The following is a 20584-nucleotide window of genomic DNA, read 5'->3' as shown; positions in this document are numbered from 1 at the left end:
CAGGGTTCAATTCCACCCTCGGCCATCTCTGTGTGGAGTTTGCATGTTCTCCTGGTACTCCGGTTTCCTCCCACATTCCAAAAACATGCTAGGTTAATTGGCCACTCCAAATTGTCCATAGGTATGAATGTGAGTGTGAATGGTTGTTTGTCTATATGTGGCCTGTGATTGGCTGGCCACCAGTCCAGGGTGTACCCCGCCTCTCGCCCAAAGACAGCTGGGATAGGCCCCAGCACCCCCGCGACTCTCGTGAGGAAAAGTGGTAAAAAATGAATGAATTAATTTTTTGTTAACTATTCAACACCAAAGACATAGTTATATGTTTTCATAAATCCGGACGTCTGATCCAACAATGTGTTTATACGTCTTTTATACAAATAATCCGACATTCTGGGTGCCGTGGACACCCTGGTACGCCACAGAACGTTATAGAAACCACTGTGGCCTGCGAGTCAAAAACTCTGTGTTTTCTCTGTGTTTTACACACCAGCTTACTCAACTAGGAGGGATGAAGTGATCCAGGCCATGCAGGGATCTACTCAGGCCTTATTGCTTACTGCTGCATGCTACGGGCGTCTGTGGGGTTCTGACAATTGCTGGGAAATAATGGAGCTGCACATGGGTGTGCCTCACAAAAGGAAATGGCACATGACGGATCTGTGAATTCATTCTGAATGCCCACCAGGCAAACGAAACACTGGTGTGGTGGAGCTCACATCTTACATCAGAACACTTACAGTCTTTATGTCCCCCCTCCCGCCCCCCAGGGATGCTCACCACGCTGATGGCCACACAGGAGTCTATTCAGCAGCTCAGCCCCCAGCAAACAAGCAACACACATATGATTTCCTGTCTTCACACACAATGCACACAAGCGGGGGTACGCATGAAAACATGAGGACAAACCATCGCCATTGTGTTCTTCTTTGGCACAAACGCCGTCTCTTCTGTTCTCTGATGTTTATATTGACGCTTACTACCTCTTCACCCCACAAAAATGAACTGAAGTACAATACAAGGTGGAAGAAACGTTGGAATTGTGAATGTAGCGCTGCATTCTGCATTGGCCACTAGGTGTCAGTAATTGTTCGGTGAGCACCAGGCTCATCATTAAAGTTCCCAGGGGAACAACTTTTTAAACGTTTATTTATGTCTAATATGTCTGATTATATCTACTATATTGGGTAATACAAAAGCACAGGTAAATATAGGGGTGTTATTTCAGGTCTTGAGGGCTCTAGTCATGTTGAGTATTTCGAAGATTGTTTTCTATGCCATAACTACAAAAAGATTTCATTTATTATTAATATATTGAATTCACTTATAAAGTTCGGTTCTGGAACCAATTACCCGCCATAAAGGAGGAATTAGTGAATTCTGTAATATCAATAAAATGATAAGTAATAACCTCACCAATACGACAATACACAACAAACTGTCATAAACATCACAACAGAACCAGGCGCAATACATGACAATATTGTGAAAAATATTTAAAAAAAAATTCCTTACAAGATTCCACACAACTGGAGCATTAATTGATCAACTGTGGTGGCTAGTTAATCGTACATGCAAGAGACGTGTATTCATTTATTCTGAGTAAAAGTCACACTTTCTTCCATAGTTTGGCTGGTCCTGCGACTGCAGGTGTGACTTTCGTTCATTCATTCGGCATCATCAATTATAGTCCAATATATGGATATATGTTTTTTTTAAACTCTACGTGACACATTTTTTAACACATATTTGATAGTCATTCCTTTGAGGTGAAGTACAAACACATTTCCAGCATTTCTAAGCATTTTAACTACTAGAAGCTGAAAAATATCATACCACTCTTTTTTTGGGGTCCCAAAACCCCTGAAAATGCTCCCAATGTCTATGCAAGTAGAAAACCAATGCCAAACGTAAGGCCGTCAGCACAGTTGACTCTGAATTAATTATTCCTCATTTTCCGCTAATTTCTGTGCCACTCATTTAAAAATGATAATAAATTTATTATAATACCAAAACCAGGCAGCAGTAGCTACTTTACGGTCTGGTTACGGCTGTTTCCACCAGCACCGTTAGCATTAAGGTACAGTGTCAGTAGGCATGCCTGAACATTAGCATGTCAGGCTGGTGATGGAGTGGTGCAGGCCTGAAGAGGCCATGTAATAAAGTCATTTTTCCATGTCTTGCATTAGAATGATACAGGTAGTGTGTGGGACAGTTGACAGACCCACAGTGAGAAATTTGTTTCAGCGATAGCAATCAAATTTGGCACTCACCTGAATCACCACAAGGCCAGGACGTGAGGACAGCACATGGAAAAGAAAAGGAAAAAAAATATCATTATTGCAAAGGAATAAAAAAAAAATAAAACATCATACAAAAGTTACTCATAAGGGCTATCAACTATCTGAACTTAATTCCATGGCAGAGTGCCCTAATTTAATGTCACAATGATAGTATCCATTTAGAGACTAAAGACCAGGTGTTGGAGGTCTCCATATGTTCGGATTTGCACATCACTAAGAACAATAAAACAATAAATAAGCCGTCACAGGCTGGATGGTGGGGGACAAGCGTTGCAGAGCGGTCGTACGGGGCCAAGAAAGGACACATGCTTTTGTTGGGAATATGACATGTCTCCGTTTGTGTTATGAGTGCGAGTGTCCAGAGGCAGCGTGAAATAACTTCTGCTTTTGATGCGCAGCAAAGCCGCAGAGAATGAAAAGGATTGAAGCTTTTACAGAAGGCCCGAGCAGACTAAGTGTCCTGCTCTTTGTAAATGTAGCACTGCAAGGGCCAGGACGGGGGACAGGAGAGATAAAAACAAAAAAAAAAAGTGTGGGTGAGAGTGAGAGAGATAGAAACACGGGCATGGGAGAGTGTGTATTTGACGGTTTTACGCTAAAGTCAGCAAGGATATGATAGCCAGTAGGGATTTGGAAGGGATGATGTCTGAGCCAGACTCAGACTCTCATCTCCTCAAACAGCCCGTCCCGTTCCCAGCATCCCTCCCTTTGTTTATCCCGTACACCTTCACAGGAAGTTCAGCCAGGCCCCGGAGCAACCCCTCACCCCTCCAACGCTCTGAGAATGCTGCTTCACACACAAGGACGGCGAGGGAGTGCTGTGCATTAACGCTCTACATGTCCGTGAGCAAAACAGCTTAGTGAGTCATAGTTCAACTTGTTGGATGTTGGATCTCTTTTACACTTATAGTTTTTACTATGTTACTACGTAGGTTTTCCCAACCACTTGACTGTGGATCATTTTGTACACATACATACAAATCTTCATACAGAGTAGCACAGCTAAAATGACCCAAAAACCGACTGGGGGAAAAACCAAGGGGATACTGGAGGCCCTACAACGTAAAATCACATCAAGTTTAAAGACAGAATCAGAAAAAGCATCATCAACATCAAATAATATGAAAAGCTACATCATCTGTATGAGGAAACACAAAAATAATGATAAAATCAGATGGAATAAAGGCATCACTAGACAACAACAACAATACTTTAACACAAGGGATTGCTAAACAACAACCACACAGAGGATCAATATAACAACAATACATGATTCATTTTTATTCATATAACCTGCATGTGTACTTATGGTAATGGTTTTATTTCATTTGAACATGCATCAGATTACAATTGAGTGCATCCCATAATCAGTTCACAGTTCCACATGTCCAAAAAGAGTAGGAAGAAGCAAAGCTTATTAAATCCTACCCCTCCATCTGGTACTTTTACAATCAGCAACTGTTGCATTTGTTCACTTCCTGCTTTCTTAATATAGTTAAATTTATTTTGTTATTTATTTTATATTTTATGTCACGAAGTACGAGGTGATATGACCATCCGATGACATAATGGGTACCATAGTAAGTGTCAATATAGTGATATGTATAGCACATCATGACTGGTTCAAGACTCTTCATCCTTGTATTTAGCAAACATCAACTGCTTGTATTGTTTCTTGAATTGGCTCATCGTTGTGCATTGTTTGACTTCCTTACTCAATCCATTCCATAGTTTGATTCCACATACTGAAATGCTATGGCTTTTTAACGTAGTCCTAGCATATAAGTGTTTCAAATGTAGTTCTTCCCTGAGATCATATTTCTCCTCTCTTGTAGAGAAGTATTGGATGACATTTTTAGGTAATTGGTTATTTTGAGCCTTATGCATTATTTTAGCTGTTTGAAGATGAACTATATCAGCAAGTTGAAGTATTTGTGATTTTAGAAATAAATAGTATGTTCTCTGTAGGCGGCATTATGAATTATCCTTACTGACTTTTTTTGCAGTACATTTAGCGAGTGAATATTACTTTTATAGTTATTAGCCCATATTTCCACACAATAAGTAAGATATGGTAGAACCAGAGAGCAATAAAGAGTGTGGAGTGATTTCTGATTGAGAACAAATTTTGCTTTATTCAATATTGAAATATTTCTTGCCACCTATGTTAAACAATATACTTCAGTTATTTACTATTAATTCCATTTATTTATAAGAGAAAGATGTGTATTCATGTCTCAAATGAGGATTGTGGATGATGGCCACTTTTCCTTTAAAAGTCCACACCAACACCAAACTGGTACTAGCTGGAGGACTAGCCGTATTGTTGCTGAATGATTTGCCAATTAAGGACTAATATTGGATGTTTTGGGCATTTCCCTTCATTGACTGATGTGTTTATCCCAGCGAGGATGTTTTGAAATGTGTGAAAGCCAAGACAAGAGGGTGTTTGAGGAGTGCATGGCAGTGTTTGGATGTTTGTCAAGTGTTTTCCTCCTTCTTTTTTTCTGCATGGAGCTCCAGTCAGACTTTATGGTGCTCTTTAGAGTCTAAACAAAAACAAATTACGTACATCCAGCACATCTCTTATTTGTTATCACTTATGCTGCAGGCCCGGTTTACATTCTCCTTAGCGGGCCTCCAGGCATGCTCATCCGGAAATGTCCCCTACATCCCCTCTTGATTTAGATTTTCAGAGCAATAAAAGCAGCTAAGTTGTGGCCTTGGACAAATAAACGGGCCAAGCTGTTGATTTGAAGATGTCTGACGGAAATAGACTGAACAGATTAGATGGAAGAGGAAAGAGAAAGAGATGATTGCTCACCCCCTCGCTCTTTCCTGTGTAAGTTTGCCGCAAACATGTTAGCTTATGTCTCCAGTGGGAGTTCAAGGTTCAAATCCGTGTGTACTCAGGTGTTTGTTTGGCTCCGACGGCTGACCAAAACATTTTTGGGGTGAATGCACGTTAAAGTGTGGATTTTTGTCATCTTGTCTGTTTACAGGACATTGATTATCTGATCCCCTGCTGATTTGGTAAGTTTAACCCCTCACAAAGATAGGATGGATGTACACCACATGGTACAGAATAGCAGCAAAGTGCATTAAATACAGTTTATTAACTAATAAATCAATAATTCATTTATTTGATGCGGTACAAAGCAGCAAGCATTCTGAACTGCACACATCCGTTATGTGTCAAGTATAATTCTTCTGCTATTGGGTTGTCCAAAGTGGGGCCTGGGGGCCTTTATGGCCCATGGCTGTTTTTTTTTTGGCACACGGCACATTAAAAAAAAATATATATATATATAATTTAACAACAAAAAAATTTATTTAAAAAAATATACAGTAATTTTGGGAGCATAAAATAGAAAAATTACAGAAAACACTGTTCGTTCGTTTTAAAGGCATGATTATTATTATAATTATACGAAATGAAAAGAAAAAACAATGAATTAAGTTGTCATTTTTGGAAAATTTGGTTGTGGAACATGTTTTTATAATAATAATAATAATAATAATAATAATAATAATAATAGAAAAATAACAACATTATTATGTTATGTCATTTTAGTAGCAGAGAGTTATATTATAGCAGAGAGAATATTAAAGAAAATAATATATGTTTTAAAGGTGTCATATGTGACATTCATTTTCTACCACTTATCCTCACGAGGGTCGCGGGTGTGCTGGAGCCTATCCCAGCTGTCTTCGGCCGAGAGGCGGGGTACACCCCGGACTGGTCGCCAGCCAATCACAGGGCACATATAGACAAACAACCATTCACACTCACATTCATACCTATGGACAATTTGGAGTCGCCAATTAACCTAGCATGTTTTTGGAATGTGGGAGGAAACCGGAGTACCCGGAGAAAACCCACGCATGCACGGGGAGAACATGCAAACTCCACACAGAGATGGCCGAGGGTGGAATCAAACTCAAGTCTCCTAGCTGTGTGGCCTGCGCGCTAACCACTCAACAAACAAAATAAAATAAAGTTGTCATTTTTGCAATATTAGGTTGAGGAAAGTTATAATGTTATGGGAATGAAGTAATATTATGTGAATGAGGTCATAATATTACAAAAATAAATTATGAAGACTATCTCAGAAGAAAAAAATTTAAAAACATAACAAAATGGGGGGATTTTTCACAAGAATGACACAGCTGAGCTGCAATTTGTTTTTTGAAGTATATGCAACTTGTTAGCATTTCTACATGTGCTGTTTTACAAAATATCAAAGTGGCGTCCTTTAATTTCTCACTTTGTGGTCCTCGCTGGACAAAGGTTTAGACACCCTGCTCTAGCCCTAAAACTCACTGAGCAAGCATCTTCACAGTAAAGATGCTCACTGAAAGGTCTGCCAACATTGCCATCGGACAATAACAACAGTTTCCTGCTGTTTCTGGAAAGACAGAAGTCATCCGCCAAAAACCACAAACGTCAAAAGCTCAGATTTTTGAAGAAGCAGTCGACATCAGGCCCTCTGTGGGGGTTCATGTATTGGTGTGTGTTTTGGACACACACACAAACACACACTGGAGTGATACGTACTGTATGTCAAAAACAGCAGCAAGTGTGCACGCTCTCACACACGCAGGTGCCTTGAGGGGAAATCAAGCCGTCACCTCCCAGTGACCTCGACCAAACGTACCATTAGAAACACTGCTGCTCTAGTTCTGAATGCCTCTGCCGACGAGATGGACTTCAGTAAAGTCACTGATAATGATGGAATACACACCGCCTCACTTCAGGTAGTAGTTTAGTTGAGTTTGTTTTTTTTTTTCAAACATGCATACGGTGTTAGTACATTAAAATGTTCACAATTCAACATGTCCACAAACACATCACTTAGATATGTTCATATAGATATCTCAGATAGATATCTGTGTCCATACATGCTACTCACAAACAGGTGGGTCATCATGGAAATAATAAATACATGAACTACTGTGGCTAATCCTGTAACTCAATAAATATACGTATTCTTGGTAAAAAAAAAAAAAGAAAGAAACAAAATAAAATGCAAATAAATACTACAGTATCATTCACTGTGGGACCGGAACTGAAGGAGTCTGTTGGAGAATAAGCTCGGCTGCCCCGCTATCATACAATGGAGTGGGTAGGTCAGGTTGTCCATGATGGACAGCAGTATGTCCAATGTCCTCCTGTCTCTTTCTTACAAACACCTCCAATTGAGTCCTGATAACTTGTTCAGCTTTATGGATCAATTTGTCCCTTCGATTTATGCCCTTTTTGCTGGTGCTTCACCCCCAACCAACCACAGCAAAGTAAAGGTAAGGCTTGCACAGACTGGTAGAAGATCTCCAGCAGCTTGCTGCACACACTGAAGGACCTCAGCTTTCTCAGGAAGTAGAGTCGGATTATGCCCTTGTTGATCATACCACTTGTCCGCCGTTGATGACCCTCCAATATGTCACCAACAGCGCAGGCGAATCGGCACCGCTCAATGCTAACAAGGCAGCTTTGCTATCTATAAGAAGCCAAAACGGTCATACCCACAAAGGTGTGTGATCCATGGACGGACCAACAATTGTGATGGTTCTTTGTGTACTGTCCAACAGTCCTCCTCATCACAACACCTGGCATGCGTTCAAGATGACGCCCAACAACCAATCGTCAGCTCCTCACCACAGCAACACTCCAAACAGGGGAAGCATACATTGACCCCGGGCACTATGGAGTACCATCTGCAGGCCGTTGAAAGCTCCAATCCGTCATCAACAATCAAGACAAGTCATGATGTTGGTATTCCATTTATTCAGTGGTTTTCTACCTCTTATCTTGTTCAGGAGTTGGAATCTGAGTACGCCCTAGACTGTTCCGCAGTTACTTGTATACTTATACGACTACTGATGACACAAGCATCGCTCGCAACTGGGGGATTCAGTATCTTCAAAGGATACTTCCAAATGGTGAAAGGAGGACTGAGAATCAAACCAGGAACCATCAGGTTGGGAGACAACCACTCCACCACCTGAGCCAAGTTCGGCCTGAAGTAGCTCAGTTGAATACAATTCTGAAAACATCTCAGGTGGGATCTCCTTGTCATGATAGTAACATTGGAAGCCATCAGGACCATCAAGGGAGAATAAAACTTTCTTCCACCTTTCAATGTCCAAAGTTCCATGCTTTCAATGTCCCAAACGGTCAATTTGTTGGCCTTGAAGGAGACGAGGCCTTTAGAGTCTTTTTTTGTTCTTAAAAGCCTTACCTGGCAGACGCCATTTGATGATTATTGGACTGTACTGGGCACCAGTAACAACCTTTTGTTTGGGCCGAGGATGGTCCCAAGTCTTGACGGACAGCCAATGGAATCATCCAGCTCAGAGCCGGTGACATTTTGTTGAGTCCACCACTTGACGTTGTTTTTTGTTCTATCAGCCTCAGGATGTTGTAAGAGAGAAAGTTCTTTTGCCTTTGCCATCAAGAGGTCATGACAGTGTAAATACCTGAAACTAAATCACATTCAGTCCACATTTCTGTCAACATTTTGTGATGTTAAACTTTTGATCAGCTGATGAACATCCTATTTCACTTAATGCTTCTTTTTGTATTTGGAAGTTCTACTTAGAACCTCCTTAAGATCCAACAAAAAACACAAATTCTTGCAATTTTTCAACTGGTGTTAACATTTTGATCTGGAGTGTATCAAGAAAATATCAATAAACATTCCTCTGTCTGGTAAGCTTCCTGCCTGATTTGATTAGGCTAAAGACAAAGGTATGGTTGGGGGTGAAATACACCACGGTCATGCTCTTTTACTTCCCTTCCCCTGCAATCTCCAGCTTCTTCTTAATGGGAATGGGAAGTTTGGGATGTGGAAGAGAGAGACACGGGCCCAGCCTCAACCTAACCTCCCCCATATGGTCTGGGAAGGGGTGACTTGCAAGCCTCCAGGCAACTTCCAACCCATCCCAGCTGTTGGCTTTTCAGGGGCAGAAGCACCCCACAACCACCCACCCCCACACTATTTGTTTTTGGTGGGCTTGAGAACAAGTTTTTTTTTTCTTTTTTTTATTCTAGAAAAGTCATCAATTGCCATATCCTCCACCAGATGCTGACCCCACAATTCCTGTTTCTGAGCAGAGCTTTGGAGGAAGGATCAGGGGGAATGTTTCTGATTTGGGAGAGACTGCTGTCGGCACATTAGCCGTAATGCAGAAGCTAGTGACAGTCGCTCATGTTAACTGATTGCAGCCCTGCTCGCTGCACTGCCAGGACGAACAGGCTGTGTATTATGGCTTCAAAAGTATACACCACCACATCGTTGTACATACTTGGTAGGTGTAGTAAACGCCTAACAGTGTTGTTGTGCACATCAGTAGATCAAGGTTGACCAAACTTTTTCCAATTAGGACTGCATCATGTGGGGGCCAATCTAAGACACAGCAGCACAAATATGTACTTATTCTGGACATTAGAAAAGGGAGTTACGAAGGACATCTCCACAGACTAGCGCTGTCCTACCTAGTCATAGTAGTGTTTGTTCCTAGTCGTTGAGCATGAACTGATGAAGGCCTACATGATGACAGGCGAAACATCAGGAAACCTGAATAGTCCGGCTGTCATCCTTTCAGTGAATTGAGAGTTGGGACACTACAGACAGATTCCGACCAGGGAATTCTTTATCTATATTCATTGTGTCTGTGTGTAGTTTATTTGGTCACAGAACACACATAGAACGATGAACACCTCTGTTTCTGTCTCCTTCATTCCTTCTTTCCTCCTCATAAGCACTGTGCTGATGAGGCGTTTGAGCACAGTGCCAGTGCATGGAAAACTATTATCCTCAAGTGTTTTCTATTCTTAGTCTTATATTCAATTATTCAGCAATTATTCTCTATAAAATGTATTTTGTGTTCACATTTGTGGATGTCTGGAACAGATTCATTGGATTTGGATTAATTTGATGATTTCTTATTGGGAACATGTATTCCGTTTTTGTACTTTTGGGGTTCGCCACACTAATTAAAAAAAGTAGCTGTATACTGTACATTTTAATTGACTTCTGATTTCAAAACTCCACACTATCCTCAATTTGTCGTTTATTATGAACAAGAATGAAAGGGTTAAAAAAAAAAGAGAGCGAATACGGGTAATCCGTTGACCATGCAAAAGAGATAAAGGCAGACAGAGGTTTTAGCTCCACACGGGAGATTGACCTCATTAGAAGCATTGGGATGCATACACACACAAACACAAACACACACACACACACACACACACACACACACACACACACACACACAAACCTGTGAAAGATACATTAGATGCTGTATGAATAAAATATGTATGCTATATGCTATATGAATGATATAATGTAATAGAGTAAAATATATACAATATAAATGTGTGTAAGCTTTTCATCATCTATCCTCCATTTCCCTCACAGGTTTAAGAAGACACTTTTAATCCATAACATGATGCCTGAATGCATTCCGGTGTTAAGAAACATATCAAACAATCGTATTTCAACAGCAAAACATTTTGTTAGCATGCATTTTGTGTGATAAAACAGCTGGGCGCCATAAGAGAAGCGCCATATTGTACGCTAAAGCGAGAAATGTACGCAAACCGAGGCAAAAATTTGGCATACATTTTCAACTTGAGCCAGAAAACATGCTAATCACGGTTCCATGGTACAGTAAGAACAAGTTGTCGGCCATTTTCGCTTGCAGGTGCCATTTTTGGAGTACAGTTATCCCTCGCTGTATCACGGTTTTTGAAACATGAATTAATGAATAAATGATTTATGTTTCCTGGTTGACTATGGCCGATAATTAGTCCATAAATATTGAAAGACAAGTCTTATGTAGTATTTTGGTCACTAGCATCAGTAAATGTTAGCTTACCTTACATGACCTTAGCTTGAAGACATGGATCCTTGCAGTCTGACATGATAGACTAGAAAAAAAAATCATTCCTTGTCTTAGTCTGTCTTCCCCACTCCATTTGAAACCCAATCTTAAGTTATAAATAAATAAATTGGAGGCTAACTAGTTAGCTCGGTGGCTTACCAGAGCGGCATCTGTCTGTTGTATCATTTGGTGATGTCGTAGCCTGTGCATAAGCAAGCAATGTAATGTCTTATTTTCTCTCATTTGCTGTAATTATACAAACATTTTCAATGTATTAACATGGAATGTCAAGACAATGTCTTGAACCAGTCATGATGTGCTATATATATATATAACTATATTGACAGTTACTATGGTACCCATTATGTCATTGTATGGTCATATCACCTCGTACTTCGGTACGAGGTACATTATTTAAAAACAAAACAAACAAACAAAAAAAAACCTTAAACTGTATTATGGAAAGCAGGAAGTGAACAAATGTAACAGTTACTGATTGCAAAAGTACCAGATGGAGGGGTAGGATTTAATAAGCTTTGCTTCTTCCTACTTCTTTTGGACATGTGGAACTGTGAACTGATTATGTGATGCACTCAATTGTAATCTGATGCATGTTCAAATGAAATAAAACCATTACCATTACCATTACTTCAAAGAAAAGCGTTCGGGTCTGGAACTAATTAACCGGGATAAACGAGGGAAAACTGTGTTTGCGTGTGTTCTTTGTTTACTGTGTCAAGTTCTAATGCGGGGGACGGGGTAGCCGGGGTGTCAATAAAAAAACGAGCTGCGGGCATGACATGCCCACCTGGGCCACACTTTGGAGACCCCTGTGCTACAATCCGGCCAAGACGCGGATCGCCTCGGGTTCCAAATCACAGCATGAAACACAATAAAAGCCTGGGTAAAGACAGCGCAATCTAAAAATATCCAATTAAAACATCCGTAATGAGAAAAATGACTTTGGAGAGTAAAAAAAAAACTTTCCCGTGCGTTCAACTTTCCTGTCCTCAAACGTCCACCCTGCATGCGCTGATGAAAAATAGATTGTGGGCTTGTTAGCGAAGGCAGATCCAGGTGCCAATGCAGTATGTATATCATTGAATGGCATGTTTGTGCTTCTGCACTATGCATGAGACAGCCAGGCCTCATGCAACATTCAGCAGGTCGGGGAGGCGGCAGGTGAGGCCGACACAGCCTGCAGCCAAAGACGCCTGCTCTTCAAACGCAGCGCTGTCACAGCTGGCTGGTGGAAGCACACATTTAGAAGCACGACTGGGGAACGGCGCACGCAAAATTGCCTTTTTCAGCCGCCCTCGTACGCATTGTTACACGTACAAACACTGGCCTCAGCACAGCGGGGGCCGCATGCCACACAAAAGCAATGTTTCAACTTGAGTCGCAAAATGCATCAAAGCACAAAAACACTCACGTACACAAGTCGGCTGGCCACATGCACGCTCAAGGTTTCACCTCACGCACGCAAACACACACACATTCGGCAAGAATGGAATTACAGGGTAATACTTCATTATGGCAGCACTGTAATTTGGGGAAAATAAGCACTTCAAACGACTGGCAACCCACACACGGACACACGGACGGGCTTACTGTAAACGTGCAAGGAACTTTGAGTTCTTTTGGGACCATTATCCTTTTTTTTTTTGGATTCCCAGAAGACTCCATGCTCCCACATTGCCAGGTTCTAATTGATGGAGATAATTACACTCAAAAACACTGATTACAATTAGGAGACGGTGAAATGTCAACTGGGGGACATGCTCTCTTATCGAAACTCACTCCTCCAAAATAAATGCACCACTGTGCGATGAATACTTTTTTTAAAAGTACAATGACAAATATATGAAAATATATTGCAATATACTAACTAAATCTCTACTCTGATCCACTGTGTATGCTAACGCCCCACCTCCACCCACTGAGACAATGAGACTGTATGACTGAAGGGCTCACTCTGTTCATGCCGTTGTTCTATGGAACAACTGTGCTGAAACAAACAAGGCACACAGACACAGATGCACATGATAATATAAGGGCAACAAATTAGCTACTTTATTTACATTTGCAGTTCATTTGTTCATTTGCCCCTGTGATTGGCTGGCGACCAGTACAGGGTGTACCCCGCCTCTCGCCCGAAGACAGCTGGGATAGGCTCCAGCACCCGTCGCGACCCTCGTGAGGATAAGCGTTAAAAAAATGAATGAATGAATGAATGTTCATTTGCATCATTTATTATTGTCCAGGCCTCGTGACCACAACATATTTTTTTCCGAAGGAGATAAAGTTAAATTTCTTTCTTATTGTTTTATCATACAAATATACACCAGATCACATTATTCAAAACAAAATATTCTTAATTTTTAGTGTGCAATCTTAATAAAATTAGCATAATAATCAAAAACTAAGTAAAGTAAAAAAAAAAAAAAAAAAAACAACAGGAGATTTTCATCAAAAACATGTCCTGGGAAAACAGGATGTTTGGTCACCCTCAACATTATCATAACTGAATTTTGATTGGTTAAAGTTAAGCAAGTGTTAAGACTTCTATTTGAGAAAGACAGGTATTCTATTCATTTTGTTACTTTGCACTAAATAAGACATTTATTTGCTTTCTACGTATTAAGGTTACAGTCGTCACTCATGGATGGTGGGTCATTTTTAACCGTTATTAGAGCCCTGTAGACATGAAATAACACCCCTATAGTCACCTTTACCCGACCGCCCGCTCCCAAAGACGTATAAATACAAAGAGGTGACGATGAAACGCTCTAATAGAAGATATCATGATTGATGCAGTTTGAAACTGAAAACACGACCACAAGGTCACACAAATCCAGAAACGTGCATACAGATCAGTTGCAAATAGTTATGTGGTGTTATATTTGTAAATAAATGGTAATTTTCATGTAAAACAACCATTTTTGTGTTGTTTATGTTGTGGCAATGTTGTTATGCTTGAAATGCATCTTTTCACAAAAAGAAAAATCAGTCCAAATCATCAAAAATGGTTGTTACCGAGAGGGACGGCTTTTGAAAAATGGCTGGGATTGAATAGTTACCTTTAATTTTAGTTTTTACAATTTCGTAAATATTAACATGCAGTACACAGACACATACTGTACCTCTACTATGGAGATGGTGCATGTTGCATGTTAACATTGTTAGCATGCTGACATTACCATAGTAGCATTTTAGTCATTTTCATGAGTACAAACCTACATAAACACTTAGTGCTGTCATGTTAGTGTTAGCATGTTACCATTAACATGCTAACATTTGCATTGTATTAGCACACACAGACACTTATCTCTACCATTTGAGATGTTGCTAACATTGTTAGCATGCTAACATTATCATAGTAGCATTTTAGCCATTTTCATGAGTACAAACCGACATAAACACTTAGTGCTGTCATGTTAGTGTTAACATGTTACCATTAGCATGCTAACATTTGCATTGTATTAGCACACACAGACACTTATCTCTACCATTTGAGATGTTGCTAACGTTGCTAGCATGCTAACATTGTTAGCATGCTAACATTACCATAGTAGCACTTTAGCCATTTAGTGTTAGCATGTTACCATTAGCATGCTAACATTTGTATTGTATTAGCACACACAGACACTTAGCTCTACCATTCGAGATGTAACATTGTTAGCATGCTAACACTAGCAAAGTAGCATTTTAGCTGCTTTCTTAAGTAGAAACTATCACACTAAACAATATCATACTTTATTTTACATTTCAGCACGGCTTCCGCTGTTCTGCACACAATCGACACATATGAATTCTGCATTTTGACAGTTGTGCCCTTCCAACTCATTTCATTGTTTTTCTTCATGTCTTCATTCACACGCAATTTCTTTAACACTGCCATCATCTACTTTATTATAAACCTCAGACAGAGTTTTAAGTGAGGAGGAAAGAAGAAATAAGATGTACCACTTCCACACAGAATGGGAGGAGAACGACAAAACAGCAGTGACGTTAGCACCACGGCATAGGGAGGGGTGATTGTGTAACGGCACACGATCATCACGGTTGGGTTCATTTTGGGTTCAGTCAGGAAATAAAATACAAACTCTGCTCAGCGTTTTTGTAAACAGTTTTAATGATTTTTAAAATAAAACATAAAAAATGTACACATGAAAAATGTCAACTCGTATAATAGTTTATATCAAGGGTGTCCAAACTTCTTCCACCAAGGGCCTCATGGTGAAAAAAGAAAGGAAACTGCGTCTCAGCCTTGTGATACGGAAGTGAAGAAACATGATTATGACTACCAAGCTAACTCTTGCTGTTTGCCACATTTTTACCCTGCTTTTTCAAAAATATGTCCAAAAATTTCACTTTTCTACTTAAATAATATGTGTAAATATTCTTTTTGTCATATAACTTTATTCCCATAATATTGTGTATGATTTTCAGATGACATTTTTTTTGCTTGATATTTCAACATTAGCATACTAAAATGACATTATTTTTTTGCAATAAATTGCTATGAAGTGTTATAAATATTATTCCCACTTTTTTTCTCTTCATATTTTGACTTTATTCTTGCAAAATTACTGCACATTTTTGGATTTTTGCTGTTTTTTTTCTTTTCTTGTTAAATTATATTTTCAGAATGTGCCGTGGGCCACTAAACAAACAACCACAGGCAACAAATGGCCCCCGGACCACACTTTTGGACACCCCAGGTTTACAGCTTGGGCTTATAAACTTGGATGAACATAACATACTACCAGGGAATGGATGATGGAGTGGCTCAAAAAGAAAGGCCTGCCAGTCTCTGGACCAGAATCCCATTAAAAATGTGTGGATGGAGCTGAAACCTTGAGTTGACAAGAAATGACCTACACACCTTTAGGATTTGGAGAGTCGGACAAAAACACCTCCTGAGATGTATGTTATCCTGCTGAGCAACTACAGAAACATCTGGCCTTTGGTGGCTTCCTCCAACATCTAACCTTATTTCTTTAGAATTCTGTGAGCTGTGGATGAAGGAACTGCAACATTATATGATAGAATAACTTATCAGGGTTTTTTTGTAGCTTGACTGGATATTTGTGTCTCTTTTCCACTGCCATTTAGTCATGATGTTTCAACAAAGAAGCCCTCTACCACACTCCTTCATACATTATTTATAAATAATACAACATGCATGCACAGAAACACCATTCTTGGCTCACAAGCGTAACAATTATACACTGACGCTGCCAAAGGCCCACAGGATGCTTTGTCCTCACGAAACACATTTTTGCTTTCTCTTCATGTGAGCTGGAACATAGAGGGCGTTTTATGCTTCTGCACACTTCACACACTTTACATACGAACACCGTCAACACAATGGGAATGTTGCATTACAACTAAACCCATGGCAGTAAAACAGTAAAACAGTAAAACCCTTCTACAGATCAAACTGCACTTTTATCTTAATATTGAGGGAATTAGTGTCATGGAAATGTGGAATTTTGGCAAAAGTAGTCATTTGTGGGATGTGGAAAATGTTATTCCAAATGTCCTGGATGAGCTGAATGTTTTGGTGTTGGAATGTTTTGAATCGATGAAGAGATGCGGAAAACACGTAAAATGTGGGAATGGCTGGGACATTTCTTGGAATGTGTCAATAGCTAACATTTTGACATTGGAATTGTATGAATCGGTTGACGTTATTAATTAGCAAGTTTGTTTAAAAATAGAATACTTTTAGTACCGGATAAGAAGAATAATGGAATAGAATAAAATACTTTCATAAAAATGTACTACGCATGAAGTACAATGTTCCCTCGCTACTTCGAGGTTCACCTTTTGAGAATTGGATGTTTTGCATATTTTTTTAAATGCGATTTTGTATGGTTTTTAGCGTATGAATGTTTCTTGTGTTCTAGTACATTGTGGTGGATTAGTGCCACCTAGTAGTGCCAACTATGGGTGCTCTGTATTGTACTTATTACTGCTACCACTAGAGGGTGTTATACTCATTTGAGAATTGAAGACGCCCCACCTCGGTTTGTGTTTACGTGGCCGTACGAGCATATTAGGAACGCATAGTAGACGATAGCCCGCTAAATATACAGTCACAAAAGTCCTTTTGGATAAGGGAGAACCCGGTTCTGTGTTCTGATTCTCCTTTGTCGCGTTTCCTGTTGTGGTCAATGCTCGCTAGCAAACTAGCTAACTGCGTGAGCTGCTTGCAAACCACAAAAAAACAACAGAAGATGGAGCAGCTAGTCAGCTAAATCAATCTTATGTTCAAGGAGTAGGACGAGAAGAAGGAAATACGACGGGAGGAGTAATGTGTTTTAACAAGGACACAAAAACGCAAAGTCAAATTAAGTTATTCATTAAATTGCACATGTGTCTTCTTCAGCAGGAGGACCACGTGGGCACTGTAGGATCTCAAACCATGACACTAAATTTTCCAACTAATTATTTTCTTGCTGATGATGCTCCCAACTCCCTTGACATCATCAATTGTCATTGTGGGTTTTCTCTCAATCATCCTTACCCCCACCGGACGAAATATTGCATTGAGCTCCAGACCGAGGGTGACAGTTATCTTGGCTTTCTTCCATTGATTAAAGACTGCACTAAGAATATTCTCTTTCTCACCAAGCATCTTCTTTTCATGCTCTTCTACTTCATTCAAGTCTTGGGCAGGTCTACAATCATCAGGTCAGCTCTTTGGTCTTGCCCATGTTAGTGGATATGTTTGAGAGTCTTTGTGTGTCCACATAATGGGGTGACGGTACTTTCTTAAAAGGACGGGACTAATTTGTGTGTTTGATGGACACATAACCGCTCTGTCACAATGCTATCTGGTGGCTAGGAGGATCAAATACTTACCACCATCGATGAAATACAAGTTTATTATTAACCCTTACTTGGTGTTTGTTTAAAAATAAACATTGTCTGTTACAATAAAAAATACCACCTAGAGTAGAGATGCAAGATGTATTTGTTTTCATACCGATTCTCAAAACTGATGTGTTTTCATTATATCAATTTTAGTAAAACAGTAGTATGTCATAATTCCCTCATATCGTTTCGATGATTATCGTACGTCACTAATGTACAGTACATACTGACTATCCCGGTCGTTGGAAGCTTTTAAACTCAGCAGGGGATCAAATACCTATTTTAACTGATTTTTCGGACACCCTGGTCGGCAAAAATTATTGTGAAAATATGTCTCGGTTTTCGTAAAACCAGTGCACAAACAAACAAACTAGTCGAGTGCCCAAACAGAGTTGGGCAAAGAGTTGTAAAGAGTTGGGGCACTGTAAACAGATTCCAGCCAGGAGGTGCTGTGTATGTACAGTCGTCCATTTAAAGTGGTTTATTGGTTCCAGACCCAAGTGCAACAAATTAATTTTCACAATATAAGGTTGCATGTTAATTAACTGAATATTTTCCAGCATAGTTAGAGCTCACTAGATAGCCTCAAGTTTATTTATTCTAAACTTAAAAAGACAGACATGTACCACTTCCACACGAAACGCGAGTAGAACTTTTTTTTTTCACTCGATCACTGGGACATTCCATGACTGACTTAATGACTTTGCGCAGTGTTAAGCTAATGTTATGTAAGCTGATAGCTTTGTCTCATTACTGCCACCTAGTGACCAGAATACTACACATCACTAGGATTTCAATACGTGTGTACCACAAAACAGCCATCATTAATTCATTAATTCACTTGGAAACCTGTGATACAGTGAGAGAGCAATAATGAAAGCGGGAGAGTGTATACTGTATGTATATATGTATATGCATATGTATTCTTGACATGTGCATACGCATATGTATGTGCTTTATTGTGTGCCCAAAGGCAGCTGAGTGTGTATTTGTGCGGCAGCACCACCATAACGGAAAGCTGAGCAGTATGCACTTTGTATCATTCATTACTATGATTTCATTGTCTGCTAATTATTTGATGAAGCAAACACATCCAATTGATGGCAGATGCCGGCTGGGTACGAATCCTTCTGTGGCAGAGTTGAACGTGACGGAGCAAGACAGACAAATACGTAGACGTGTAGAAAGCTGCTTATCTTCCTCTCTTGCTCTTGCCCCGCCTGTCCTCGTGTCTCTCACACCAATGGCAAAAGATGATTGGGTAGTGAGAGTGAGGGAGAGAGGGAAGGGTTCATGAAGGGACGACGTAAAAGATAAATAGGTAGAAAAATGAAAGATTAAATGAATAAAATGGTAGTGTGAAGAGCTTGGCTTTCAGGAATAACCTGCGGGAGACAGGAAATATGAAGCAAAGTTGAGTTTCAGATGTCTGCTGGTGATATGTCATGCTTGTGTACAGTTTTTTTTTACACCACTATACTATATGTGTAGTTTTTATTTTTTTACAGCATGCAAACCTATACTAGGTTAAAGGACAGTCTCCAAATCAAAGAACCGGAAGCCATGGAAGTGGGAATGTTAGCCGGAGGAGCAGCCCAGACAGAGCAAGACGGGAAGATGATGAGATTTCACGCAAATAATCTATTTAAGTAGGCCATCACATGATTCCAAGTAGCAGCCATAAAATGGAGTAACGGCGTCAAATTAGCAGTATTTTCCGTAAAGTAATCCCTCGCAATTCAAACTGCCCAGCTTCATTCCATCATGATATTAAAAAAAGTTATAATAAATGACGTAGTTTGGTGATTGAATATGGCAAAATTTTAATTTAATTTAATTTAATTTAATTTTTATTTGTTATTATTATTTTTTTTTCATTCAAAATTTATTTAATTTTTTTATTTCAAATTTTATTTTCGGTAAAATATGCATATATTTGTATACATTGTTTATTCATGTTCCATTTATTAACATTGTGCGGAACTAATTAAATACTATTAACGAGGGACAGTGTAGTGGTCTCATTATTGAGACGTCCTCCTCCCGTGTATCGCCCCTTCCTGTGTGAAAGACTAGCGCAGTGATACAAGACTTCAATCTCATTTGTGTATTTCATATCTGAGTTCATTTAGTTCCCACTGACACTACAAGTCCACTTACGTACATGGCGGTGGTAGGAGCGTAACTCGTGAAAAGAAGGGGTGTGCGGGGGGGTGCGGTGCAGATGGAGAGATCAGCAGCACACAGTGTGATGGCACGCTGTCTGACACACAAAGTGCAACTTGCTTTTGTCTTCCCCTCATGTGTTGCTGTAATAGGTACCGTGTGCTTGCTGAGGTCTTGTTTGCACATCTTAATTCAATTAAAAGGAAATAAAGCAGCCCTGACCGGCCTGTGAACCAGCTCCCACAGCTGAGAACTGTCTGCACAAAAGCATGCAAACACACACACGTACACACACGTACACACACACACACACACACACACAGCAACTAGTGTTTGCGTGAGATAGA

At 39.8% G+C, this 20584-nt stretch overlaps 1 protein-coding gene across 3 annotated transcripts in view; it reads right to left on the bottom strand.

The window, feature by feature from the left end:
• bcas3 (BCAS3 microtubule associated cell migration factor) overlaps positions 1–20584 on the bottom strand; it is a 223950-nt gene that overhangs the window by 67794 nt on the left and 135572 nt on the right. Inside the window, exon 23 of one of the 3 annotated variants that reach the window (XM_058079794.1) lies at positions 801–2270. The exons of 1 other annotated variant lie outside the window; for it this stretch is intronic. In XM_058079794.1, the coding sequence (XP_057935777.1) occupies positions 2254–2270 (17 nt within the window). In that variant the 3' untranslated portion in view covers positions 801–2253. Of the gene's footprint in view, positions 1–800; positions 2271–13422; positions 19457–20584 lie in introns of those variants that run through there. One more of the 3 variants, XM_058079795.1, reaches the window with a different exon arrangement.

This window comes from Doryrhamphus excisus, chromosome 8 (genome assembly GCF_030265055.1).
Source record: "Doryrhamphus excisus isolate RoL2022-K1 chromosome 8, RoL_Dexc_1.0, whole genome shotgun sequence".
NCBI classification, from domain to species: Eukaryota; Metazoa; Chordata; class Actinopteri; order Syngnathiformes; family Syngnathidae; genus Doryrhamphus; species Doryrhamphus excisus.
This window is presented reverse-complemented; position numbering and strand designations above follow the sequence as displayed.